This window comes from Salvia splendens, chromosome 5 (assembly GCF_004379255.2).
Source record: "Salvia splendens isolate huo1 chromosome 5, SspV2, whole genome shotgun sequence".
Taxonomy (NCBI): Eukaryota; Viridiplantae; Streptophyta; class Magnoliopsida; order Lamiales; family Lamiaceae; genus Salvia; species Salvia splendens.
In genome coordinates, this window is record NC_056036.1 from 11,261,678 (window position 1) to 11,288,236 (window position 26,559).

At 39.6% G+C, this 26,559-nt stretch overlaps 4 protein-coding genes across 9 annotated transcripts; 3 read left to right on the forward strand and 1 right to left on the reverse strand.

Annotated features, from left to right (window-relative positions):
• The first annotated feature begins 363 nt into the window (after window positions 1-363).
• On the forward strand, window positions 364-3,582 carry LOC121802787 (glucose-6-phosphate/phosphate translocator 1, chloroplastic-like). Its single transcript, XM_042202488.1, has 5 exons — window positions 364-1,114; window positions 1,211-1,436; window positions 1,617-1,839; window positions 2,276-2,489; window positions 3,235-3,582. The coding sequence occupies exons 1-5, from the start codon at window positions 632-634 to the stop codon at window positions 3,244-3,246; spliced, it is 1,158 nt and encodes a 385-aa protein (XP_042058422.1). The 5' UTR covers window positions 364-631; the 3' UTR covers window positions 3,247-3,582.
• Window positions 3,583-4,211: 629 nt separating this feature from the next.
• Window positions 4,212-7,147, reverse strand: LOC121805167 (tryptophan synthase beta chain 1-like). Its single transcript, XM_042204956.1, has 5 exons — window positions 6,739-7,147; window positions 5,741-6,097; window positions 4,839-5,281; window positions 4,661-4,755; window positions 4,212-4,534 (listed from the first exon to the last, which is right to left on the reverse strand). Exons 1-5 carry the CDS (start codon window positions 7,045-7,047, stop codon window positions 4,359-4,361), a joined length of 1,380 nt encoding a protein of 459 aa, XP_042060890.1. The 5' UTR covers window positions 7,048-7,147; the 3' UTR covers window positions 4,212-4,358.
• A 9,060-nt stretch (window positions 7,148-16,207) lies between these two features.
• On the forward strand, window positions 16,208-18,395 carry LOC121802825 (protein translation factor SUI1 homolog 2). 3 transcript variants are annotated; one of them, XM_042202527.1, is made up of 5 exons: window positions 16,208-16,291; window positions 17,321-17,426; window positions 17,626-17,831; window positions 17,897-17,950; window positions 18,165-18,395. In XM_042202527.1, the coding sequence occupies exons 2-5, from the start codon at window positions 17,390-17,392 to the stop codon at window positions 18,207-18,209; spliced, it is 342 nt and encodes a 113-aa protein (XP_042058461.1). In that variant the 5' UTR covers window positions 16,208-16,291; window positions 17,321-17,389; the 3' UTR covers window positions 18,210-18,395. The 3 variants fall into 3 exon arrangements, with proteins under 3 accessions (XP_042058461.1, XP_042058460.1, XP_042058462.1); XM_042202526.1 differs by having other exon boundaries at window positions 16,217-16,372; XM_042202528.1 differs by having other exon boundaries at window positions 16,220-16,372; window positions 17,306-17,426.
• A 3,251-nt stretch (window positions 18,396-21,646) lies between these two features.
• LOC121802466 (FHA domain-containing protein DDL-like) lies at window positions 21,647-26,511 on the forward strand. Of its 4 annotated transcripts, none has more exons than XM_042202140.1 (11): window positions 21,647-21,781; window positions 22,194-22,878; window positions 23,555-23,583; window positions 23,882-23,951; window positions 24,172-24,232; window positions 24,916-25,008; window positions 25,342-25,456; window positions 25,539-25,586; window positions 25,689-25,734; window positions 25,879-25,949; window positions 26,194-26,511. In XM_042202140.1, the coding sequence occupies exons 2-11, from the start codon at window positions 22,243-22,245 to the stop codon at window positions 26,231-26,233; spliced, it is 1,209 nt and encodes a 402-aa protein (XP_042058074.1). In that variant the 5' UTR covers window positions 21,647-21,781; window positions 22,194-22,242; the 3' UTR covers window positions 26,234-26,511. The 4 variants fall into 4 exon arrangements, with proteins under 4 accessions (XP_042058074.1, XP_042058075.1, XP_042058076.1 ...); XM_042202141.1 differs by having other exon boundaries at window positions 24,175-24,232; XM_042202142.1 differs by having other exon boundaries at window positions 23,885-23,951.
• Window positions 26,512-26,559: the final 48 nt, after the last annotated feature.

Here is a 26,559-nt window from a genome sequence, read left to right on the forward strand (position 1 = left end):
TTGATATCCTCATTTTATCAGAAATATTTTAATTAATCTATTAAACTCGTGAACTATAATAAATAAAATGTAGTTGCAGTTGTTTGTTGCAAAATGTTCATGAGAATCACAAGATGCAAATCACATATATGTAATGAGTAATGACTAACGGTCGGACTTCCAAATTTACAAATCACATCCTTATTTAGGGAATATAATGTAAAGGGATATTGTTTGTTTGAAGCACCTTTTTGGGCTTGAAATGAGATACGACTTTAAAATAAATTTTGGGTCATGTATTATCATCATTAAAACGATATTGTGAATAACTATTGCGGTTGTGTATTTAAACAAAATTAGTACATGTATGCCTCTCTTTTCTTTGCTTTTTTCCGTTCTTTTCCTTTTTTTGCCGTTGTTTCTCTTCTTCTTTCTCTCTTGGTTTTGGGATAATTACAGCTACTGTATTATTTAGTGCTGTGGTTGGTTTGATTACGTTCAGTTAACACATTCCATAAACCTAACTCTTCTCACTAACCTTTGCAACTACCAAAGCTTCAAACTTTCCACACACAAATACCTCTCCAAAATATCTTCTTTCAAACCCCCAACAAAATCCAATCAATATTTCCGCCTTTTTCTCAATTCTACCATGATTTCCTCTCTCAAGCAACCTGCCTCATTCAGCCATGGCTCCCATTTTATCACTTCCCGGACAAATTTGGTCACTCCGGGATGTTTGCCGGTGTTGCCATCACTACGGCTTCCCCGAATTTCTGCTGTTTCTCTCTCTAAACCACTGCACATAGGGGCGCCGCCGATAGAGAGAAAAAGGAAGGAGCTTTCTACTTCTATCGGCTGCTCGGCCTATGAGGCTGGCCGATCGGAGCCGGTGGCGGACGCCCGATCTGAATCAGCGAGGAAGATAAAGATCGGAATTTACTTTGCCACGTGGTGGAGCTTGAATGTGGTGTTCAACATATACAATAAAAAGGTGCTGAATGCGTATCCGTATCCGTGGCTCACGTCGACGCTCTCGCTGGCTGCGGGCTCCCTTATCATGCTCGTCTCCTGGGCGCTGCGGATCGCCGAGACGCCCAAGACCGATCTCGAATTTTGGAAATCGCTTTTTCCGGTAAGTTTTTTTTAGGTTTAATTAGTTTGTTAGGGGTTTCCGCGATCTGGATTTTGGTGTTTTGTGGTTAAAGGTTTCGATGATATTGATGTTTAGGTAGCTGTTGCGCACACAATTGGGCATGTTGCGGCGACTGTGAGCATGTCCAAGGTGGCGGTTTCCTTCACTCACATAATCAAGAGCGGCGAGCCTGCTTTCAGCGTTTTGGTTTCGAGATTCATCTTGGGTGAGACCTTCCCGCCGACGGTTTACCTTTCCCTTATTCCGATCATCGGCGGCTGCGGTCTGTCTGCTCTCACCGAGCTCAATTTCAACATGATTGGTAACTTTCACTAACCTACTAATCCTGCGGTCCAATTTTTGCTTTTTGATTAGGTGAAGAAATTGATGTGTCTTTAATTAGTTGCATTGAATCATGTGATTTCTGGTTATTAGAGATTGTTGGTGGATTCTGAGGGGTTTTGCTTGCTTGTTTGTTTTTTTATGTCTATGTCAAAATCAGGTTTCATGGGGGCCATGATCTCGAATTTGGCGTTTGTTTTTCGGAATATATTCTCCAAGAAGGGGATGAAGGGGAAGTCGGTCAGCGGAATGAACTACTATGCTTGCTTGTCAATGCTTTCTCTTGTAATTCTCACCCCCTTTGCAATTGCTGTGGAGGGACCACAGATGTGGGCTGCAGGCTTTCAGCAAGCTTTGTCTGATATCGGACCACAGATCGTCTGGTAATCACAATGTTTATTTTGTTTTATTATAATTCCTTGGATAACTCATGGTGATAAAGTGTTTTCTTCTGCTTGATTATGAAGCTAATTTGTTTTGTCTTCCAAGGATATACCAAGATTCATGGTTCCAAATCCAATGCTTTCTTACAAACATTTAAGTAATTTGTTCGTAGTTGATATGTCTATCAGTCATTACGACACAAATTATACCCAAAGAATGTGCTTTCGATTAAACATGTTATAGCATTTATTTCATTTATAAAAATCTTAAAAGATTTATACTACTAATATGTAGGAACATAGTTTTCAATACTATGTGTTGGATTTCAGGAAGCAAGATAACTTGTTTTTTAGTGAACTTTGTTTTCTTCTTGAGCCAATTTTGTTTGTATTGTTCCATGATGGTGATGTTTTGTGCGGTTAATTTTGGACATAGGTGGATGGCGGCTCAGAGTGTATTTTACCATCTCTATAACCAGGTGTCATACATGTCGCTGGATGAGATTTCTCCTTTGACGTTTAGCATTGGAAATACAATGAAACGTATTTCGGTCATTGTCTCCTCGATCATTATTTTCCAGACACCTGTACAACCCGTAAATGCTCTTGGTGCTGCAATTGCAGTTCTTGGCACTTTCTTGTATTCTCAGGTAATTGTCTCCTCTTTTTTTGCCTTATATGCTATTTTCCGTATGGTATCTCTGGCGTTTATCTGCTTGCTTCTACTAAAGATAAGAGTTTGACCCGCACAAATGACAGTGACTACAGGGATATTTAGTTATGTTGCCTTCTTGTTCTGATTCTGTCTTTTCTTATATCATGATATAATTTCATTCATCATTTTATTGGTATATGCCATGTGCACAATTGTACGGTCATATCGTGTATGTGGTGTGCACTGATCAAATGAGCGCCGGGATAGGAAGTAAATTGAAAATAGGTTCCGTTGAAAGTTGTATCTTCCTGAATAGCTTCAATCGCCTTTGTTGTGCTTAGTGCAGTAATCAAGGCATTGCAGAATTATCCCCCTTTTTGTGAGAAAATACTGGTCAATAACTAAACTTCAATCTACTTAGCATCTTGAAATGTGATGTGAACATTGTGAAGTTCCCCAGTATCGAGGATCTATATAATCGAGGAAATAGTACATCAAACACAAACCTGTTATGACCAACCAATGCTGCCGTATGGTCTATCTAACAGCGATGCATCTTCATTATCACAGCCTCATCAAAGTTGCGCACGTGTTTTGTATAACTTTGATTCTGAAGTTTGTCAGCCACGATTTTGTAACTGTTGGTAAACTAGACCATTATTTTCACCCCAAAATTGAAAGTGGCCTAGTAGTGAAGATATTTCATGGATGCGTAGATTTAACAAGCTTATACTCTGCAGGCGAAGAAGTGATGACTGGGAGGCTTGAAATCTGTAACTTAAACTGGTAAAACTTGGCGTGCTCGAGAGTGGATCGAGTTTGTTGAGGAAACCGACCACGTTCGTGAACCAAGTGGAGCAGCGGCTTTACTTGTAGATAGTAATAATGAGGAATTGATATAGTTTTGATTAGGGATCTTGTTTTGCCGTACTTGATGAGGTTGAGAAGATAGTTTGTAATAAGCAATTGTGTGAATTCATCAAAATGTCTATTTGTTAGGCTTATCATGTTAGCAGAAGGTGTATGGATGAATGAAATTCTGGCATTTGTGGTTGAGGATAAATAAGAAAAATACATCATCTATCTGACTTATTTGTCTCTTTTGGGATATATTAAAATTGTGGTTTTACTCTCTCTGGCAATATGAAAAATTCTATGAAACATGCAGTTGAATTGCTACATGCTTGTGTTATGCAATAAATTCAATCATGATTCATGGCTCAAGTTAAGTCGTCCACGACTCCAACTTAAATTAAATCAACAACGAAGGCTCGAGTCAATTAAAGAAAAAAATATGTTTTCACAGCCCAAAACAATTTTAAAATCTAGTATTTTCTAAAATTAAATAGAATTATAATTTTATAATGACACATGCTTAATTCGGATTATTGAATTAGTAAAGGTTATATTTTATGGAATATAATAGTTCACATTAGAGAAGTGAATTTCACATATAGATAAATTTGTCAATTTAACATTGCTTGTGAGTTCGATGTATGACAACTGATTTTGCACCTTAAAAAAGCTTTTATTGCTTTCGATATATATTTGTTAGATCTAAATCAAAAATCAATACTTATACTTAGTCTAGTGATAAATATGCTTTTGTAAAATCTAAAGGTTGTTGGATCAAGGCGGAGAACAATTGTTTTTAAATATTTCATCATCATGAAACGAGGCACTTCAACTTTAATAGACTGCACAACTTAATGGAAAGTGAGAGAATAAGCGGAGAGCTATATTTATTACTATTTGAGGTAACATGATAATTTTGATATGGCAGCAATCATCTCTCTATAAAGAAAGTTTCATCTGAAAAACATGCAGTCTTTAAAGAGAAGCTGATTTGAGAATGGCAGTTGGCTCAAAGCTTTAAATAGTTGATGGCTGTATTGACATCCTTATCTCCTCTCCCGCTGCAGTTGAGCACGACTTTAGTTCCATCCGGCAGCGTCGGGCATAGCTTCTCCAGATACGCTAGTGCATGAGACGTCTCCAGTGCCGGGATAATGCCCTCTAGCCTCGACAATCTCTTAAACGCTGCATATACAGAGCAATCAAAGGCCGGCTAAAAGATTAGGGGACGTAGGAGATGAAGGCAAAGACTCCTCTAAGATGACGTTGTGAGGACAAATAAACGTGACAATTATCATGTCAACATGTTACCTTCTAATGCCTCCTCATCGGTGATGCTATGATACTCGGCCCGTCCCAGATCTTTGAGGAAGCTGTGCTCCGGTCCAACCCCAGGGTAGTCCAGCCTATATAACCATAAAGCAATGTTAGTTAACATGTTAACACTGAAATTCCATCTTTTTTACGATGCAATAAAGGAGGCTCCTACCCAGCACTGATAGAATGTGGCTCGATTATCTGTCCATCTTCATCTTGCAACAAGTAACTCATGGCTCCGTGCAGGACCCCAATCTCTCCTTTAGTCAAAGTGGCAGCATGCTTGCCGCTGTCTAAGCCAAAGCCAGCTGCCTCCACGCCAATCAGCCTGACGTCCTCATCCTCAACAAATTCGTGAAAGATTCCCATTGCATTTGAACCCCCACCAATACAAGCAACAATCACATCAGGTTTGCCACCCCATTTTTCCAAGGCCTGCTTCCTGGTTTCTTGGCCAATCACCTTATGGAACTCCCTCACCATCATGGGATATGGATGTGGCCCGGCCACAGATCCCAAGATGTAATGAGTAGTTTCCACGTTGGTCACCCAATCTCGTATAGCTTCGGATGTGGCATCCTTCAGAGTTGCAGTCCCAGAATGAACTGCTCTAACCTACATCGTGAAATTAAGAAACTTCAAATTATGAGCTGATGCAAATAATCAACTGACAGGACCATAGATGAATCACACATGTGTGGAGCTCTTCAATGGACCGTATGATAAGATCGGCAGATTGATAGGAACTCTAAGATCAGCATGTCTTTAGAGGTTTATCAGTAATTTGACATGTTGAATCAATGCAAAAATCAACTTCTCACAATCCTCTAAAGTATCCTAAGGTATCGATGATTAAAAAGTAAACAATTTCAAGCTATCCACAAGATTTGAACATAATGTACTTGTAAATGCACATGATCTTGGCAATGGTCTTCCAGACCCAATCAAAGTCCACCTTTGCAGGTAAAACCTACATGAGGGTGAACGACACATACATATCCCAAAAGAGCCAAATAACGTGGATAGGATAGTTAAAATATTCAAGAACTAGTAAAAGATCTTGGAGAAACAGACCTCAGCACCAAGAAGTCGCATTCTGAAGACATTAAGGGCCTGTCTCTCCATATCTTGAGCACCCATGTAGATGATGCATTCCAAGCCAAATCGAGCACAAACAGTAGCAGTGGCAACACCATGCTGACCAGCTCCAGTTTCAGCAATGATGCGCTTCTTTCCGAGACGCTTAGCAAGCAAAGCCTGGGCAACAGCATTGTTAATTTTGTGGGCACCGGTATGATTTAGGTCTTCCCTTTTAAGATACACGTGAGGCCCTGTTCCATCATGGCGCTTGTAGTGCTCTGTGAGTCGTTCAGCAAAATAAAGAGGGCTATCTCTTCCAACATAGTCTTTCAATATCCCATCAAGCTCTTTCTGCAATCAGTCCAACAATCATTCAATAACAAAGAACCAGAAAAATAACACACAACCGAGGGTCACCAGTAATTGTCTGTATCATAAGGAAGCTACTCAAAAGATATACTTATCATATTCATCACTACACCACGACTACTATGCTCATACATTTAACAGAAATATCATCACATAAAAAAGGAATTTCCTAGGAATGGCAAAACATACTCGACTCACAAAGACCAACCCCACTCCGCTCTGTGAAAGCCAAATTGAACCACCTCAGTCACTCAGTCGTTCTCTATCTCTCTCTCATACTAAGTCTGTTGATTTCTTTATTGGGACATCTAATACTTTAATCGATTCTAGATCTTCTTGAATGAATAAGAAATGAGAAGCTATACAGTAGCAAGAAAACTGAGATAGATTACTCATTCCAAAATGGGGCACTTCTCAAACATATAAACACGGGAAAGCATATACTCCATATTAGTATGCATTCCCTATATAAGCAATCAAATACATCAAATGAATATGAATTCACCCAAAACCCCGTTGCAGTTAAATCAAAACCTAACTCAAACATTCAACATTTGCAATAAAAAAAAAAATCAATCTTCAATAGTTAAAAAAAAGAAGAAGAAAAGATTCCCAGCCAAAACCTGAAATTCATGGTCAGTGGCGAGGGAATTGAAGGCGGCCTCGAGCTCCGTGAGAGCAGCCATCAGCGTCTCGGGGACATACTTGCCGCCAAATCTCCCGAAGCGGCCGAAAGCATCAGGCCGCTGCAGCGCCTCCGCGTTGAGCTCCTTGTCCACCGCCGTCGCCGCCATCTTGCAGGAAATTGGAGGGGTGTGGCCGGAAATGTAAGGGGCGAATTTGGGCGGATTGGAAGGGATGCGGAATGCGAGGTCGGATTGGGCGCTGTAGCGAGCTGTGGCGGCGGAGGATGAAGAAGCAGCGAAGGCCATGTTTGAAAGCTAAATGGGAAATTTGTGGTGTCGGGATAACGCCGATTGCCAAACAGGGTACCAGGCTTTCTTCTTTTGTTTTTATTCAACTTTCTTTTCTATTTTTGAAATAGGGAAAATTGTCTTAAATGAACTTCGTCTTCTTTTGAATCAAGCAATATCTGTCATTATTTCAATAATATCTACCATTTTCAAATTTCTTATTTTGTACTAGTAGTATCTTAACTAAAAATAGAATAATCGTTGATTCTTAAGTAGTAGCCAGTAGGAGTATTTATTTGAAAAAAATGCTACTCGGTTCACGCTTAGAGCATCCACATCCGTGCTCTTACCAACAAGCACGGATGTGGGCCCGGTCCATTTTTACTCTCTGCTCTTAGGCAAGAACACAACACTCACATCCGTGCTCTTCCGCAAGGACAAGCTCAAGGGTCCCACCATTCTATTATTCAATTTAAATAAAAATATTTCCATAAAATTAAAATGCATTAAAAATACCCGGAATAATATTACAAATTACAAAAAAAAAATTACATAATTAAAATACTAAAAATTAAAAATTACATAATTAAAATACTAAAAATTAAAAATAAAATAATTAAAATCCTAAAAATTAAAAATTACATAATTAAACACGTAAAAATTAAAAATTACCCCCGTGGGTGACTATTCATCCGGCTCTACCCCCAATGTTCTTTGGAGACCCCGTATCATCGTCGCATGCGATCGAAGTTGCTCGGGGGTCATAGTTGACCTATTGGCCAAATTGAGTTGGGCCAAAATTCCCCACAATGAGTTGGTGGGGGGCTGAGGTGGCACATAGGGAGTGGGAGCGGAGGCGGATGGAGTCGCGGCGCGAAGGCGGTTGGCCGCCGCCTTCTACCTTCCTTGCGGCCGGCGTTGGAAACTGCTCGGGCCGGCGTCGGGGCTACCCAAGTTAGCTCCGGCAAGTTGACTAGCCACATCTTCGAAGCCGATGTCGGATAGGGATACCAACCTCGACGGTTTGGAGGAGGAGCTAGAGGAGGATGATACGCCTCCCCTATACTTCGGATGCGCACGCGTCTCCTACCAAATGTTGAGATACTTGAACGGCTTATAGTTCATGGATTGGTAGGTCGCCAAGGCGGAACTAATGATGTCAAGCTCGCTTCGGCCGCTCCCCGCCGACCGCTCTTCCTGGAGGTAATACCCCTGGAACTTTTGGATTTCTTCATTGGCTCTGTATATGGCATTGCGCACCATACTCTCGTTGCGCTCGATTGTTCCAGTCGGCCGGTTTTGATTGTACCGGCGACAGATGCGCCACCAATAATGGTCACCGGATTGGTTCGTGCCAACCTCCGGATCTTCAGAGATTGACAAGTACGCTTTGAATAATTGCTCCATCTCCCCCAGAGTGTACGAGGTGCGGACACCACGAGTAGGAAGAGGAGGATTTTGAGAGTGGCCGCTCCCTCCCGCTCTAGGTATGGGTGATTGTCCACCCGTATTGCCCTTCAGGGGCATCTTGGTCGTCGACGGGTAAGGCCGGTAGCCACCCGGAACTTGCGAACCTTGGGTTTGAGGAGGGGCAGAATATTCCGTTTCCGGACTAGGAAATGGTTGTGAACCGAACCAATCGGGGTTCCAACCATGGGAGCCGGAGGGGTGATCGCCGGAGCCGGACATTTTTTTGTTGTGAGTGAAAGAAAGATTGAGAATTGTAAGAATAGAAATGAGAGAATTTAGATGAGAATTGTGTAGTGTGGTGTGAATTTTTTGGTGTGGAAGTGGGGTATTTATAGATGAAAATGTGTATTTTTGGAGAAAATTTGAAAAATAAATTAAAAGTGGGTAGAAAACGGATATAATTTTTTGGGAAGTGGGAAAATATTTTTTTTATTTTTAATCCGATTTAAAAAAAAAACAAATTGCCAACGGCATTGTCTTTGGCCAATCACAGGGTGACACGTAGGCTGCTCGCTGGCACGGGCGTGCTCGATGCATCGAGCAGCGCCGTGCCAGCGGTAAGAGCGTAGCGGCGAGCAGCGGTTGCCGCGCCGCTGGCACGGACGGACGTCGGATTTCAACCAGTGTGGATGCTCTTAAACTAAATAAAAATTTGTTGAGTAATTCTATTTGTAAAATGCTATCGATCAGATAAACTACTTTATGATGTACATTTATAACTTGGTGTATGTTAAATAATTTTTATTTTGAGAATTATATTCGCACAATTACAAATGTGAAAACTAATGGCCACAAGTTTGCAACTGAATCCTGAAAAGGATTGATAACAAAATATGTATAATTGACATAAATGCTAGGATATGTAGGCCACGTTCAAAATATAATTTCTATCAATACTTTTTGTAATATTTCATTTTCATAATATCATGCTATTTCGCACTAAGTCTTTATTCCCTTTGTCCCAAGACAAGCAACTCACGTGTCTTTTTGGGACGTCTCAAGATAAGTGAGTCATTTCCTTTTTTGAGATCCTCTCTCTTACTTTTTCTCTCTACTTTATTAACTCTCTTACTTTATTCACTTTCCACTTTACTAACAAAATCTCATTTCCTTAAATCTAGTGCCGAAAAGTTTGTGCTCACTTATCTTGGGACGGAGGGACTATTTTAATTACGATAAAAAAAATTCAACGGCCAAGATATATCTCATGATAATATGACTTAATATGTCTAGTCAATAATATTTTGATAAATGAATTCATGATAATCACCTGCTACATATAGAAATTATATGATGTAAATTTAAATATATTCATTGTTTTAAAACATGGAAACTTTTCTTTTAATTGGTGATCCTCATATACTAATGAACTAAGTACTATTATTCATTGTAACTTTCGTATCCACATCAATAATTTCATATTTTATTTTATTTCAAGCTATATACATATAGTATTATTAATAGCACTAAAATATTAGGTGATTAATTTCATTTTACCAAGTGCAGAAAAGTACTACTAGTACATATTGCATTTAATTAATTTTATTCTACAAGCTCTAGCTTACGTTTCTTTAAAATGAATTAGGAGAACCAATTATTAGTATTATTTGTTAATAGCTTGTTACGTTCGTTATAATTTAAACTCCTTAATTGTTAGGAAATGATGTATTGAGAAGAAACCATCACTGATTATTTTCTCACACAATACCCATTTCAGCATACTTATAACAACAAACTATGACTACCCGCAACGCGTCACGCGGGTGGCTCGTAACCCCGTCACGCCGGGACGAGACGCGTTGCAGCGTCCCGTCTCGTCCCCAGCCCGCCGAGCGTCTCGTCCCGCCGAGACGGATGACGAGCCGTCTCGCCACGCGCCCGCGCGACGTGGCGCGCTCCGGCGCCATGCGTGACGCCCACTCGCCGGCCCGCGAGTGGGCATCGTCACGCTGACGCAATAAATTATTTTTTTAAAATTCGAATTTAAAAAATAAATAAATAAAAAATCGAAAAAACGGTAATATTACTGTTTTTTTTATTATTTTATTTTTGTACTCTATAAATACTCCTAATTCATCCTCATTTTACACACAAATACACATCTATTCTTCCCAAATCATCTCAATTTCCTCTCCAATTTTCATCTAACCTCTTATCACAAAATGTCCGACGACGGAAACTCTGGCAGTGGCGTCTCCGACGGGTTTGACATCAACGCGTTCGGCGACTAGGGGGCATGTACAATGTCCTAGGTGGTGGTTCCGATTCGTCGACGCCGGGCACCCAGGGTTCGTCGACGCCGAGGGGTACCAACCACCCCATTTTGATATGGATGCATACGCCCGTCCCTCCGCCCCGAGGTATTCGCAGGGATTATCCCAGATTAGGGAGTATTATTCGGTTGAACCCACTCCGGAATGAGGGCGAGGCGGTGGAAGCTCCAGGGCGGAGGCGGAGGAGGAGGAGGATCTAGGCCGGCATCCGTATAGCCCCAAGGAAACGCTGGCTGTGTACAACGCCTGGATCAACGTCTCATACGATCCCATCGTCGGGAATCAACAATCCCGGAAGTGCTTCTGGGAAAAGGTCACCGAGGCCTACCACGATACCACGAGATTAGGCCGAAGGGGTCTCGCTGCCGCACATTTAAGATGTTCCGCGCTCACTTTGACCGAGTCGACAGAGAGGTCAAAAACTTCTGCGCCATCTACAAGAGTGAAGCAGCTCATTACCAAAGCGGAGCAACGGGAGCCGGCATTCTGAGGTCGGCTTTGCGAGTCTACTTCGACGACACCGGCAAACAATTCAAACATGTCGATGTTTGGGAGGTCGTCAAAGACGAGGAAAGGTGGGCCGACGGTGTCCGGTCCAGCTCGGGCTTGACCTCGAAGCGCACGAAGCACACGGCGGGTGGCCAATACTCGTCTAGTGATGGCGGTTCGAGCAGCGCCACACAAGAGTTTGCCTCGCAGGAGGTTGAGGGCACGACAGACGATGCCGGGGGGTCCTCCCGTGGGCGCCGTCGGCCGCAAGGGAGAAATGTGGCGAAGGCGGCTAGAGGGAGGAGGGGCCGAGCCGAATCAAGCCAGGCGGGCTCGGGGGCACCCTCGAACTCCCTAATGTCCATGTACATGACCGCCACAATGGCGGACACTTCCCGTATGACGCCTCCCAAATACTAAGCCTATCTTGCCGGAATTGAGTTTATGGCAAGACAACTTGGTATTCCGCCTCCAGGTGGCTTCAGTGCACCTCCACCGCCTTCGGGGGTGATTCGCCGGCGGAGTAGTTTTTTTATTTTCTATAAAATTATATTTTAAATTATGTAATTTTAATTTTTTTAGGATTTTAATTATGTGTTTTATTATTTTTTTGAATTTTAAGTTGTATTTTTATTTTATTTTGTAATTTTATTCTATTTAATGAAGTGTGTTTTTATTAATTGAATTTGTTGGAAATAAAAATAAAAAATGAAATTGAATGAATAGTAATTTAAGAGATGGTTAAAGGACGGATAAGAGATAGAGGGTTGCAGGTTCCGTCCCTTAATTAATAGATGGAGTAAAAAAGTACAAAGGGGCCCAAGAATAGTAACTTAAGAACGGTTAAGGGACGGATAAGAGACAGCGTTGCAGATGACCTAATCATTCTCTTCCAATCAACCACAAATTTAAAGTGTGATCAACCGAAAATATAAAAAGTAGGAGTATCCATTATTTTTGAAACTATAATTTAATATTTCTTAGTATCATATAGTATCAAGGAGAGGACTGCATTTTTAATAATTATACTTTGCTATAAAATCTTTTACGGCCCGATTTAATACAATATCGTTAGAAGGATTTTTGAAATTTTAAATATTTTTTCTGTCCATAATATTCTTCAACCCTTAAGGTCTATTTTAGTCAAATTTTTACATTTTATCATCTCTTTTTACTCTTTCTTTCTCACATTTTTTAGTCTTTGATTGAATCAATTGAATTTGATAATGTTTTTTTTTTTATAATGTTGTAGGTAGGGTTTTGATTTTGGGCTTCCTTAACTAGACCAGTTGTTTCCATCGGACGGTATCTACTTCACCAATTTTATGTGTTCCTCAATTTGTTTGACAGGAAAATAAATTGATAGGAAAATAATTTATAGAAAAATAAATCCTGAAAATATGATTTCTAACAACTTTACCTTCCTATATTTTGAAAATTATCAAGATTTTAACTTTTATATACATTTTAACACTAAACTAAAAATATAATAATTAAATTATTATAAATAAGTTGATTAACAATAATAATCATATAAATGTATAATCAATATATTGATTAATAAATTAAAAATTAAAAATATAATGAAAATAATCAATTATTATATTTATTATTATGAACATAATTTAAATTATTAGACTAAGATTTTCTTAATATATAGTATAATACTATAATTATAATTGAATATAACTTATAATTTTAGAACTTCAGTATGAATGTCTTGTACTAATAATAAAATACTATGAGTAATAATAATAATTATTACATGTAATATTAGATGATTAATAAATTAAATAAGAATACTATAATTATTTAGTTATTAGTATAATAATAATAATATAACTTTAACTATAATTATAACTAAGTATGATTTATAATTTTAAATTATACATAAAAAATAAAAAGAGGATCTGACATAAAGTGATTGAAAAAGTGAAGTAAAAATTTCATTTCAGGCACTCGAACTTTAAGAAAATATCATATTTAATACTAGGGAGAGAGATAGAGATAGATAAAATATCGTATCATATTCAGTGCGTAGATATGAAAGTCTGAAAATGCCCTCCATGCTTTTATGGGCATTTTTAGTGCAAAATTGTGATGAATTGTGAAAAATTATTGTGAATGTGATTATACCTTAGTCATGGATTACTCATGATATTTTTAAATCCAGGGACCATTCGCATGCGAAACGCATAGTTTATGGACCATTTTATATAGTTCACTCTATAATTTTAGAGACCAATATCCTCCTATATATAATGATCATCATTCTCTGATATGATGAAGTCCCACTTTAATAAGTAGACTCTTGTTGAAGTTTGATTTGATATGTCCTAGCTTTAATAAGTCCATTCTTGTGGAAGTCTGATTTGATGTAGCCCATCTTTAGAGCATCCACAATGGCGGCGAGCGGACCGGCTAGCCGATCCCTGGCGTTCGCCGAACTATTGCAGCAGGTGAGCACCAAATCGGTGAGAAAAACGGCGAGCGCTTGCCGATGCGCTTGCCGATCGACTGGCCGCCATTGCAAGCTCCCGATCAGTGAGCGATCGACCAGCAGATTTTTTTTTATTTAATTTTCGAAACACTATATATACGCGATTTGCACGTCATTTTATTTGCACCACTTGTTTTTACGAGTATTCTCTCTATCTTAATTTCTGTACAAGAGCAACAACGCGAAATGGAGCACAACAACGAGCCTACTCTAGGGACGAGCGGGTCTCAAACTCCCACAGTACCCGTGGGAGGTGGATGGGGTCCGATGGCCGGGTACTACAACATGTACCCTTGGCAGCAGATGATGCCCGGGATGGCATCCGGGGGTGATATGCCGGGATGACAGGGGATGCCGGGGGGGCCGCCGATGCCGGGCGGGCAGGGGGTACCGGGGATGCAACCCGTGATGCAGATGATGTCGGGGTGGGCACTCGGGATGCAGATGATTCCGGGGTACCTGAGAATGCAGCGGACGCCGGGGGGGACAACGTATATCGCCCCAGTTTTGATTTTATGACTGCTTCTTCGCACACATCGACCCCATCGGAGACGCAGTTCACTGGGTGTGATACTTTCTCCTTAGAGGAGTTGGGGATAGATCTCGGGGATGCGGACACCCCCGTTCAAACGGGGAAAGTAGGGCGGGGTCGGGGCGCGCCAAAGAAAAAGAAGAAGGGGAAGGGCAAGAGGGTGGTCGGCGAGTCGTCGCAGCCGGCTGATGACGACAGCCCGACACGAAGGAAGTGGACGGACGTGGAGAACGTCGCGCTGTCCAAGGCGTGGGTGAGTGTTTGCGATGATCCCCCCTCCTCGAACAATCGGAGGATCGTCAACTTGTGGGCTAAAATAGCAGCAGCCTACAAGGCATTTTGCCCGGAGGGGAGGCCACGCAGCGAGGAGGAGTACCGGAAGGGGTAGACCGAATCAGGGCCGGGGTCTCCTGATTTTCGGGCTTGTACACCAACACCCTCCGCATGGAGACCAGTGGCCAAACTGAGGACGACTACAGAAGGATAGCGGAGAAAGCCTTCCCTGTGCCCGGGCTTTATAAGGAGTTCACCTACTAGAACTGGTATGAGGTGTTGATGGACTCCGAGAAGTTTCGGGCAGGTGTCGATATTGGCTGGCCGAAGAAGCAGTTCCTGAACTATACCGGTGATTACAGCAGCTGCAGCAGCGGCGGTTCCCATGACCTCCCCGAGGATGTACATGAGTTCCCGTCCCCTCCCACGTTTGCTCGCCGCACTCGCCCGGTTGGTCAAAGGCGGGCGCAACGGCTCGCCCGGCCTCCCAGGAGGTCCAATCGGCATCCCCCCTGTTGGCGGGTCGACAACCGAGCTCCTCTTCTTCGCGCATCAACAAACGCGAGCTCAGATGTACAAGATCTTAGCTGAATGGAGGGCGGCAACTGACCCCGAGGAGAAGAGTTTTCTTCACGCAATGCTCGTGAGTATGCTGGCCGATTTGAATCCCGCCGCGGCACAGGTGGGGGGCTCAGACGCGGGCTCAGATGCCGCAGATTTGGGGGTCCCGGATAGCGGCGGCGACGGCTACGACGACGAGGAGTGAGGCGAAGGCGGCTGGGCTCGTGTGTGGCGGAGGAGTTTTTTTCTAGATTAATGTATTTTTTTAATTAATGTACTTTTTTAATTTCAATATTATTATTGAGTTTTCCCGTATCTGTGTCGTAAATTTAATTCCGTATTTTATGTGATTGTTAATTATTTGTTTTTATAATTTTGTTTATTATGGCTAGGCTATGGCTGGCCTATTGCTTGTCCAGTTGCTTGTCCTGATGATGTGGCAGGAGGAGTTTTTAGTGCTGCTGATGTGGCAGGAGGAGTTTGTGGCTAGACTATGGCTGTGCTATTTCTATTGGAGATGCTCTTAGTCACTTTTAATTGAATCCAATATAAAAGTGGGACTTTAAATTATAAATATTTACTTTTTCCATTTTTAACACGTGCTTCTCACTTTCTACATTCACACTTTATTTTAAACTCAACATATAAAAGAGAGACTTTAAATTATTGACATAGAGAATAGTAATATGTTAAAACGAATCTCACCAATTCCTAGAGAATTGTAATGTGTTAAAACGAATCTCACCGATTCCTAGTCGATTTCAGTTTTATTATAGCAACACAATTGGCCAGACATAAGTGCCCTTTATCTAATAAAAATATGCACTTTTAGTTGGACACGAGTTTTATTGCACAATTTATTAAATAAAAAAGAGATAGAAACAAAAAAAAATAGAAAGAAGCAGAAAGAAAAAAAATAATTAAAGTATTATAAGTGAAAATGAGTTTAAATTAATTAGAGAATTTTTTTTTCAAAATTAGACTGAAAAGAAAAGAGTATAGTAGTATATAGTACGGAGGGAATACTTTTTATTGGTATATATATCTAAACACGGCTTCTTTGAGTCGGCTATAAAAACCGCATAAGACTTCAATGTTAACTGATTAGCTTTCTTTTGTATTCATAATTACCCATTCCCTTCTCTCTCTTCTCAATCAGATCAGGTATTCTTCGCCCCCATTTTCACTCTCTATCTCCAGTATTTGTTGGATCTGTCGATTGCTAATTCTCGATTGATTCTAAAGGTGCGGCCTTTTATTTCTTTTTTCCGCCCTATTTATCCAATTAAATTTTCGGTCTGTAGACGACCGCAGCGCTTGATTTTTCTGTTGATTGTTGATTAAACACCGTCACAGCGAGTTGCTTTATTATTTTATTCCAGATAGTATTTAGGGTTTTCCTTTTCGGTAAATTTCAAGAATTTAATCAAATTTGTGCTTTTCTTGGAATTAGGGTTTAGGGTATCAATTGGTTGTATTAAGATTGATATTTGTTCCAATCCATCGTCTTTTATTGTTGAACCTTTATCTATTCTTGAGAAAACCATTAATTATCAAGAATTTCATCATGAAATTTATCTATATGTTGAATTTTAAGAAATTCATCAGATTTATGCCTTTCCTGGCATCAGGGTTTAGGTCGATCTTTTATTGCAATCTTATCCGTTGAGTTATTGCTCTGTTCGTGAAAACTCATGAAAAAATAGTTTGTTCGAGTAAAATCTGAAGGCTAATTCTTTAGTGTTCTATTTGGGTATTATCGTAATTCCTTCCATTTTTTTTGGGTTCAAGTGTAAAGGAGTTGGATGTAATATCTGTAGTTTCGTATTTGAGGTTTGATTGTTGCATAAGTTTGCTCTACCTTGTCTGGTTGCCAGCATGTTGATGTTGTTGAAAGAATAATTCCTCGGTCTCATGTTGCATGCTCTTGCAGTCTTGCTACTTTTTTCACTAAAAATTCTAAAACAGATCACTTTATAGGGAGAGTGAGAGTTTTCTTTCTGATAAGCATCTGAAGAATATATCATATGCTGAAATGTGCTATTATATGGTGAACTATATATTGTTATAAAATTAATGCATCAGTATTGTTTTTTTTAATTTCGTGTTTTGTGGAACAATAAAAAATTATGTTATATTCGGGTTTGACATGCTTATAAAACTATATCATCAATTTAGGTTTATTGCTTACAGGTCTGATCATTCCATTACAGCCACTCAAATCTTGTTCTCTGTGTCAGTTTGCTGCATCAACCAAGTTTCATGTCTGATCTTGATATCCAGATTCCCACTACTTTTGGTATGCTTATCTTTTGTATTCTTGATTCTTTGAGCAAGTCTTTCTTCAGTTCATATATGGAGAGGTTTTCCATACAGTGGTTGAATTTGTGGTAATACTTACGGTTTAACAGTAGACTGAAAAATTGGGATAAGCCAAAGTGATTGGAAGGCAATCTTCCCTTTTCGTCCCATTGACTGACTTGGTTTTGTTAACACAGATCCTTTTACTGATGCAAATGCTGACAACTCTAGCACTGGGTCAAAGGATTACGTACACATTCGGGTACAGCAGCGGAATGGTCGGAAAAGCCTGACAACTGTGCAGGGATTGAAGAAGGAGTTTAGCTACAACAAAATCTTGAAGGATCTTAAGAAGGAGTTCTGCTGCAATGGAACTGTTGTCCAGGATCCAGAACTAGGCCAAGTCTGTGCTAACATTTACGCTTCACCTTCATTACATGTCGAAACTGACCTTTTTCCTTTGTACAGGTTATTCAACTCCAAGGTGATCAGCGGAAGAACGTCTCTACTTTTCTTGTTCAGGTTATTACCTTATATCTCTCTTGTTATTAGATGTGATGTGAGCATGTTATCTTGAAGTAAATGGGTCAAATGAGGGCTGTGAGAGAAGGGAAATGATGAAATGTTTTGCTTGGAGCGCGAGAGTTTTTGTAGTAAAACTGGATCTTATGGTTTATACTTATGAAAATCTTTGTATGCATGAATTGTGTATTTATGTGATTGGTTTGGATTGCAGGCTGGAATTGTGAAGAAGGACTATATCAAGATTCATGGTTTCTAAGCTGCAGTAGCAGCATCCATCCTTACGACCTATTATGATATGTGAAGTTTTATAAGTGAACTTTGTTGTATGCTCAAATTCTTTATATAGTCGTTGTTACGTTATAAGTGTCATGTGTTATGTTGAATTAACTTTTCCGATTGCTTATGGATTAAAGGAACAAATGCATTATCTTTTTGAATAGCATATTCTTCATTTCTTTTCCTGTTTCTACTTCATTCTGTTGTGTTATGTTCAAGTCTTTTGACATTGAAGATTGTGTTTATCCTTGAATAATTAGTATACTCATCACCCGAAATGGTAGAATGTCTTTTTTAGGAACACATCAGGAGTCGATTTAAAAAAATATACCTCGAGTATAGAAATTATGAAAAGTATTTTCAAGTTTTGGATGACTATTGGTTTTCCTTTTAAAACTAAATATTGGTTCAGAAAAACTACTCCACTTCGTCCGTCTATGTTTGAATATTTTTTTGTCCATAGAAATTACTTTTAATTTTGCGAAGGTCATCCACAATAGCCATAGCCTAGCCACTGCCACATCATCAGCACTAAAAATCCTCCTGCCACATTATAAATAGCTCAGTCATAGCCTAGCCACATCATAAATAGCTCAGCCACATCAATAGCCACATCACTAATAACAATTATATAAAATGAAATAATTAACAATCACACAATATACGGAATTAAATTTACGCCACAAAAACGAGAAAATTCACTAATATTAATAAAATTTAAAAAGTACATTAATTAAAAAAAATTACATAATTAAAAAAAAAACTAACGTCGTGCAGTCCTCCGCGCCCATAACTCTTCAATTAAATCCTTTTGGAGTCGAATATGAGCCTCCGTTTGGCGCATGTCGGCATGTGCTTGGAGGCGGCCGTCTTCATCGTGGGGTACCCCACTCCGTACGTTAGGGGCGGCAACGCCGTGGCTTGGACCAGCTTCATTATCGTCGTTGGCCCAATCAGTCAGTTGTCCACCTTCATCTTCGACAATCATGTTGTGCATGATTATACAGGCGTACATTATATCAGCAATGCAGTCGACGTGCCACAAACGCGTTGGCCCCTTAACTGTCGCCCATCGAGCCTGGAGCACACCAAATGCGCATTCCACGTCCTTGCGCGCCGACTCCTGTCGTGCAGCAAAGTAGGCCTTCTTCTCATCTCCTGGGCATCGGATCGTCTTCACAAAGACGGGCCACCTAGGGTATATCCCATCCGCCAAGTAGTAGCCCATATCATGTCGGTTGTCGTTGGCGACAAAACTGATGGCCGGACCGACACCCTGACACTGCTCGTTGAAAAGTGGCGACGAGTTGAGGACGTTGAGGTCGTTGTTCGAACCAACTATCCCAAAATACGCATGCCAAATCCACAGCCGGTAATCAGCTACGGCCTCGAGGATCATCGTGGGATTCTTTCCCTTGTAGCCGGTAGTGTACATCCCCTTCTAGGCGGCGGGGCAGTTCTTCCACTCCCAATGCATACTATCTATGCTGCCTAACATCCCTGGGAACCCATGCTGTTCCCCGTGCATCCGCAGCAAATCCCGGCAGTCATCGGTGGTAGGGCTTCGAAGGTACTGCTCACCGAATATTTCAATCACGCCCTGACAGAAATACTTCATACACTCCAGGGCAGTCGTCTCACCGATGTGGAGGTACTCGTCCCACATGTCTGCAGCTCCTCCGTAGGCCAACTGCCGGATTGCCGCAGTGCACTTTTGAATAGGAGTGTGGCCGGGTCTGCCAGCCGCATCGTGCCTAAAGCGGAAATACCGATATCGTTGCTCCAATCCGTTAACAATACGCATAAACAGGGACCTGCGCATCCTAAAACGGCGCCTGAAAAGGTTGGCGTTGAACCGCGGCTCCTGTGCGAAGTAGTCTTCGTATAGGCGCTGATGTGCAGCTACGTGATCACGATCAATCACCGCTCGGCGGTGTACCACTGGTCGAGGTACCGCCGGCTGCAAGGCCCTCTGCATCCATTGATCAATCTCACGGTTCGCATAGGCATCTAGCGCTTCGGTCATTATACGCTCGTACTCCTCAGCATCCCCACCACTCCCACCACTACCACCGGCGTTACTCATTTCTAGGTGTTGATCTTGTACAGAAATTAAGATAGAGAGAGTACTCGTTAATACAAGTGGTGCGAATGAAAATGACGGGCAAGTCGCGTATATATAGTGTTTCGGAAACAAAAAAAAAAATTAAAAATTCGCGCTAGGCGATCCGGACGCTGCAATAGCGCCTAGCGGATCGCCTAGCGCACAGCCTAGCGCCGCGGATCCGCCGAGCGCTAGGCGGTTTTTTTCCGCGAAATCGGCTAGGCGGCTGCAATAGTTCGCCTAGCGCACCGCCTAGCGCCGGCGCTCGGCTAGGCGGTGCACTAGGCGCTATCGTGGATGCTCTAAGTAGTAATAATATATCTCTATAGTGAAGTGAATTTATTCTCCAGTAATAATATTTTAATCATCTTTTTTTTTCCTATTTGTGTTGTCTTATTGAGAGTAAACCGAGGAAGGATTATGAAGTTTCATATCTGATTCTTTTGATAAACACAAACATGATTCGACTGTCAAGCAGGTTCATAATTCATTCCACTCGTCACCAAAAACTACAGAATACATCATTTTGAATTAATGTATGGATAAGATATGTTTAGTGCTTCGATATTTGTTCAAGTCAATTTTGATATACACTTAAAAAAAAATCCAATTTCGGTTTTGATATTTAAATTAGTAGACGCTTCCAATTAGACTTCAACTGAAAATGAAGTGCTACTACTACATTTTTCGAAAAAAAAAATTAATTGTAATATTAAATTTAAAATACATACTAATATTTTAGATAATCTGGTTATTAAACGTAACTCAAGTAGTAAAGTATAATTGATTAAATGATTTAACTTAATCAGATGTTTAATGTATCATTCGTAATGGATAGCTTGGTGCGCATATTAATCATCCAATTAAAAGATTAATTTTCACTCAGTTTGATTAATTATTTTATTATCTTTCAATTTGCAATGCAAAATCAAAATATCCTTACTAAAAAAGCAGCATTGATTATGTCTGGCCTTATTTTTTTCTCACTCTCGTGTTTGCAAATTGAATAAAATGGCAATCTTTGTACGATATTAGTACTATAATACTTTCATTTATGTGGCACTCAATCGATTCACAACGATTCTCATTCATAAAAATTAGTAATTTTAAATTAAAATTATTTACCATCCTATCACACAGCTAATAATTAACAAGCTATGTAATAAATTATAAATTGTTACGTCCTGGAAAAATTTTAAAAAATTACACTTGGGTTGGTAAAAGGATTAGTACTAGTACGTATTTTGTGGAAGTTGTTTTAAATATATATAGAAGGCCCAATAAGAAAGCCCAATAGTTTGATAAGCCTAGTAGAACAATGAAGGATGCTACGACGCCGTTTCCTCTCCTCTGTAATCTTCTTCAGCGAGGCTGTTGCATCCCCATGCCCTATTCCACCATTTCTCCCCTGTATTCAGTGAAGCAACCCATACCGTGAACTTTTTTAGGTATTTCCTCGTTATTAAACTCTCATTTACCATTTCTTTGAAGAAGTGTTGGATACTTTTTATATTTTTTATCATGTTTTTCGTAAGTGTTGCTTTTTCTGGCATTTTCTGTTGATACTTTGGTTTTTGAAATAATAAATCCCATGGTGTAATATTCTCCATCCTAAGAGTATTGATCCTCGATAATATGCCCTATACTAAATGGTAACCACGTTCTCGTGTTTTTGGTATTTGTTGTGGTTCGCATTTGTTACTGCAGTGTCTGCATTCTTAAATCTTCTTAACTTCATGAAATTAGATGTAAAATATTTCATACTTTCTTCGTATACTTGTTTGTTCTATGCTCGTGAAATTATATGTCTCTGTTATAAATGATTAATCTTTCAATTTAATGCTGTGTGTTTCTTGCCAGTGTGGTTTATATATATGTAGATAAGCTACATTGCTGGAGTAGCTATCAAATGGGGCGCCGCAACTCTGTCTCTCCTGTCAGAACTGATAGGTCTCCTCGTAGGAGAAGCCCATCTAGAAGAGAAAGATCTCCTGCTCGTGAAAAAGGGAAATCTCCTCCCAAGCACAGGAGTTCTAATGCAGACAGGCTTTCAAGTCGTACTAGATCACCGAAACGTGCTAGATCAAGATCTCCTGCATCTCATTCACCTGTGAGGGAGAGACTTCACACTCGCACCAAACCCCCACACCCGAAAAAATCACCATCTCGTTCCCCTGTTCATGCTAAACAAAAGACTTCAAGCCGTACTAGATCTCCAAATCAGGAGAAATCAAGGTCTCTGCCGCCTCTTTCACCACGTAGTAAAAGACTGAAAAGAGCTAAATCTGAACGAGATGCTGATAAAGGGAGCGAGAGGGAATACGAGAAAAATCACAATAGGAAGAGTGGAAAGGCTGCTCGTGAGGAAGAGGAATTGGACAGGCATTTGCCAACTGAGAAGAAAGAGAGAAGGTCAGGAAGGGATGATGCTGGTAATAGTTCTAGATCCAGACACGAACGCTCCCATTCACCTTCTGATCGTCGCCGCATGGGACAGCGAAGATCTAGATCTCCTTCTGCCGCTGACAACAGAGGACGTAATGAGGTGTCTGGTGATATCCACTCCCCATACCTTGTTCCTGTCTTGTGGAAATATATAATTTTTTTAATTGATGAGATAACTTGTTTTGACATGATAAGCACAAAAACGAGTCTATTGTTGTGTACTTCTCATTCAGACTTTGTATTTCCTATGACTAGAAATGTAGATCAAATTAACCCTATGCACTTAGATGATCTCAGGAACTGTCATAATACTAGACATGAATCTGAAATTTGTTTGGTTCTGCTGGGTTGTTCAATTAGCATGAATGCCATAATTTAATGGAGAACTGATGCATATAAGCTTTATGGAAAGGATGGTTTTACTTTTGAAAAGTTTTCTATATAGTATATACCCATCATAATATGTTTCAACTCCACAATTTAACTATCTAATTGAGTAATTGGTATATTTGTGTTAGGCTTGTTTTAAATTGTTAATGAAATGAATTTGATCCCCAATGATTTATCTTTCTTCCTGTTTTTGAAAAGCTAATAGTTTGATTCAATTTTGGATGTCTTGTGTATTCATTTGTTGACAAATACTGTTGTAGTATTTTTGAAAAGTTTTAGTCACAGTATTATTTTTTTTCACAATAAACTCAAATTGAGTTTTAGTTATTTTTTGATTTGCTGGAGGAAGATCTTAGGACATCTGATAATTTTTTAAATGCTTGCAGCTGACGAACTCAAGAGATGATGAAGATCGGTGAGTTACTTATTGAACACCATGTTTATAATTACATTAATTTTTATTTTAGTAGTTCTGGCTAGTGACTGGTTTTGTAAGGTCTGTAAACTCTGTATTGTTCAATGTTTAATTGTTGCTTTTTAGGACTTTAAATGACTAAATCTTGTTCCCGGTCTGAATGATTACTTTTTGGGTCTAGCCTTTTTGTGCTACCTCTTCTTGCTTGTTTATTTATTTATTTGGATATTGTATACAAGCATTGTATACTTATGCCTGATATGAATTCTTGACACATTATTTCATTTTATCTTTAAAGCAGTAACGGTGAAAGCGAGGCTCTAGTTAAGATGAGGGCTGTGGAAGAGTCCTTGGAAGCAAAGGAAAAGGTATCTTTCTTTCCTTGCTGAATTACTATTTTTTATGCCATTCTTCCACATTTATTTTGTTTTTCAAAACACATGTCCAGAAATTTTAGCCACGCACCGTTCCTTTTAAATAAAATAAAAGGAACAATGGAACATATAACTCTCTTTGAACAACCATAGTTTATGGGCATTATTTTTAAATATCTCGCTTTTTATCTGGAAAACTTCTTTACATGTGCAGCAGCATAAACCTTCATTTGAGTTGTCTGGAAAACTTGCAGCAGAAACCAATCGAGTAAAAGGTACAATGGGATCGCCTTTTATCATCAAGATTTTTTGTCAGCCTTTTTGTTCTTCAACTTTTTCCTGTCTTATTTACTAGTATGTCTCTTCTTTTCATATGTAGTTCAGCTCCCTACCTTTTCGTTTCCTTTGTAGTTAAGCTCCCTTAATTTTAATTTAGTCTATATGCTCTATGCAATCGATAATTTAAGTGATAAGAGATTTGATAACTCATGAAAACGTTTGTAACCAAGTAAGTAGACGTTATGTGGATTCTACCTGCTTGTAAATGGTGGTGCTACTTCTAAAGGTCTAATCTCTCTGTTATGTCTTCCTTCTGTTGGGAAATAAACACAGGCAATCACGAATATGAAAGAGAATGAATACAAGAAATTGTTGACCCAGTTCGATACAATGTGTATCTACGTCTGGGGGCGATGCCAAGCCAGGGATTTCACTATATAATTTCAGAATAAGCATTATTTAACAATGAGGGAGCACCTCTATTTATAAGCAACTAGAGAGCCCTAATTCTAGTCAAACTAGGAAACATATATCACAAGGAAAAAATACTTCAAGGAAACACATCCTAAACATGGTAGGAGATAAATTAGGCTCCATAATTAACACCTCTTCTACCTTTTCTGTTTTGATGATATTATTTTCTATGTTGCTTCTGCTGATGCATTTGATGCTTCGTCAGGTGTAACACTGCTGTTCAATGAGCCGCCTGATGCTCGCAAACCAGAAGTAAGGTGGCGCTTGTATGTTTTCAAGGGTGGTGAAGTGCTCAATGGTAAACTTTGATTGGATATCATATCGTGTGATAATAACAACCTAACTTTATGTTCATAGTCAAACTGACCCCTGCACTTTCTGATTGGAAAAGAAAAAGATTTTCTTTCACGTGTGGTTCTTTATCAACCCCCCCCCCCCCCACCTCCAACTACATGCCCTAATTATCTGTCTTTTTGTATGATGTTTTGAGCTGTTATTCTTTCATGAATGTTATTGTCCTGATTGATAGTTGCCCAATTTCATCCCGGATGCCATTTTGTATCTGGTCATTGGTTTAAAATTGACTGTATGTTAAAGAACTATTGAATATTATATTTTCTTTGGCATGCAGATCCTCTTTATGTACACCGTCAAAGTTGCTATCTTTTTGGCAGAGAGAGAAGGGTTGCAGACATCCCAACAGATCATCCATCCTGCAGTAAACAACATTCTGTTCTTCAGTATAGGTAGGACTACCTCTTTCTTATTTACTTATATAATAATGCATGCTGTATGTACTTACCTTTTTATGGACTCGTATGGTTGAAGGCAAGTGGAAGAGGAAAACCCAGATGGTGGCGTGACAAAACGAGTGAGGTGTGACTAGGAATCTTAGTTTTTTACACCAATAAGAGGGCATTGCGCTGGTTGTTTTCTTTCTTTCTAACTAATAGGTTCTGCTGCTTTGCTTTCTGCTAGGCCTTACTTGATGGATCTTGGAAGCACCAATGGGACTTTTGTCAATGTGAGCAGCTTTTCGGAATACTTTTTGAATTAATAATCTTCTCTCTGCTTCATTATATACGATCATTGTAGGAATTGAACTTGAATTTAATGTTATACTACTATTTAGTTTTATATTCTGACTTTACAGTTATCCTCTTTTCAGGATGAGCGGCTTGAATCTCAGCGATATTATGAACTATTTGAGAAAGACACTATCAAATTTGGCAATAGCAGGTATGCTACTTAAAATGACACACGCATGGATTCTTAAAACACAATCACCTGTATTTACTCATTATCTGTAACTGGTTTTTACAATAGCTCTTTTCTACACACAATACAATTTTGTCTACATTTTAATTATGCGACTATCTATAATCCCTTATGTTTGTTATCCACTGAGTCATTTCATCAAGCAACTCTTACTTCTGTGATTGCAATTGTTGATACAACTATTACCCAACTTTTGATGTTGCAGCCGCGAGTATGTTCTGCTGCATGAGAATTCTACTGGGTGATGCTATCTCTTCCCCGCCAAAAAAGCATTCGGAAATTGCCATTCTGTGATACCAAGTTGTCTGTAGGATGAAACAAACTATCGGCTGCAGTCTTTGCTCAAGTATTCTCATGTTGCCATTATAAAAAGACTGAATATACTGAAGCCAAGCTTGTTTTATGAGCAAGGGCTCTCTTTACTCGTAAATTAAGTGGAATGTTGCACTCAAATTTAACTGAGGTTTCATTACACATTTGTAATTTGTAAATTGATGAAATCGAAATATCAAGTTGATGAAAATGCTGTCTGTGTTCTTTTGATTTGGTTTATTAAGGCTGGTATGCATGC

Excerpts from the sequence above, each read along its gene's own strand:
- LOC121802825 (XM_042202527.1), top strand. The coding sequence starts at position 17,390 with ATGTCTGATCTTGATATCCAGATTCCCACTACTTTTG. Across the intron at positions 17,832-17,896 it reads AGGATCCAGAACTAGGCCAA|GTTATTCAACTCCAAGGTGA; the intron begins GTCTGTGCTAAC and ends TCCTTTGTACAG. Across the intron at positions 17,951-18,164 it reads TCTCTACTTTTCTTGTTCAG|GCTGGAATTGTGAAGAAGGA; the intron begins GTTATTACCTTA and ends TTTGGATTGCAG.
- LOC121802787 (XM_042202488.1), top strand. The coding sequence starts at position 632 with ATGATTTCCTCTCTCAAGCAACCTGCCTCATTCAGCCATGGCTCCCAT. Across the intron at positions 1,437-1,616 it reads GCTCAATTTCAACATGATTG|GTTTCATGGGGGCCATGATC; the intron begins GTAACTTTCACT and ends TGTCAAAATCAG. Across the intron at positions 1,840-2,275 it reads ATCGGACCACAGATCGTCTG|GTGGATGGCGGCTCAGAGTG; the intron begins GTAATCACAATG and ends TTTTGGACATAG.
- LOC121802466 (XM_042202140.1), top strand. The coding sequence starts at position 22,243 with ATGGGGCGCCGCAACTCTGTCTCTCCTGTCAGAACTGATAGGTCTCCT. Across the intron at positions 23,952-24,171 it reads CCTTGGAAGCAAAGGAAAAG|CAGCATAAACCTTCATTTGA; the intron begins GTATCTTTCTTT and ends TTACATGTGCAG. Across the intron at positions 25,009-25,341 it reads GGGTGGTGAAGTGCTCAATG|ATCCTCTTTATGTACACCGT; the intron begins GTAAACTTTGAT and ends TTTGGCATGCAG.
- LOC121805167 (XM_042204956.1), bottom strand. The coding sequence starts at position 7,047 with ATGGCCTTCGCTGCTTCTTCATCCTCCGCCGCCACAGCTCGCTACAGC. Across the intron at positions 6,098-6,738 it reads CCACTGACCATGAATTTCAG|AAAGAGCTTGATGGGATATT; the intron begins GTTTTGGCTGGG and ends GACTGATTGCAG. Across the intron at positions 5,282-5,740 it reads TGCGACTTCTTGGTGCTGAG|GTTAGAGCAGTTCATTCTGG; the intron begins GTCTGTTTCTCC and ends TTCACGATGTAG.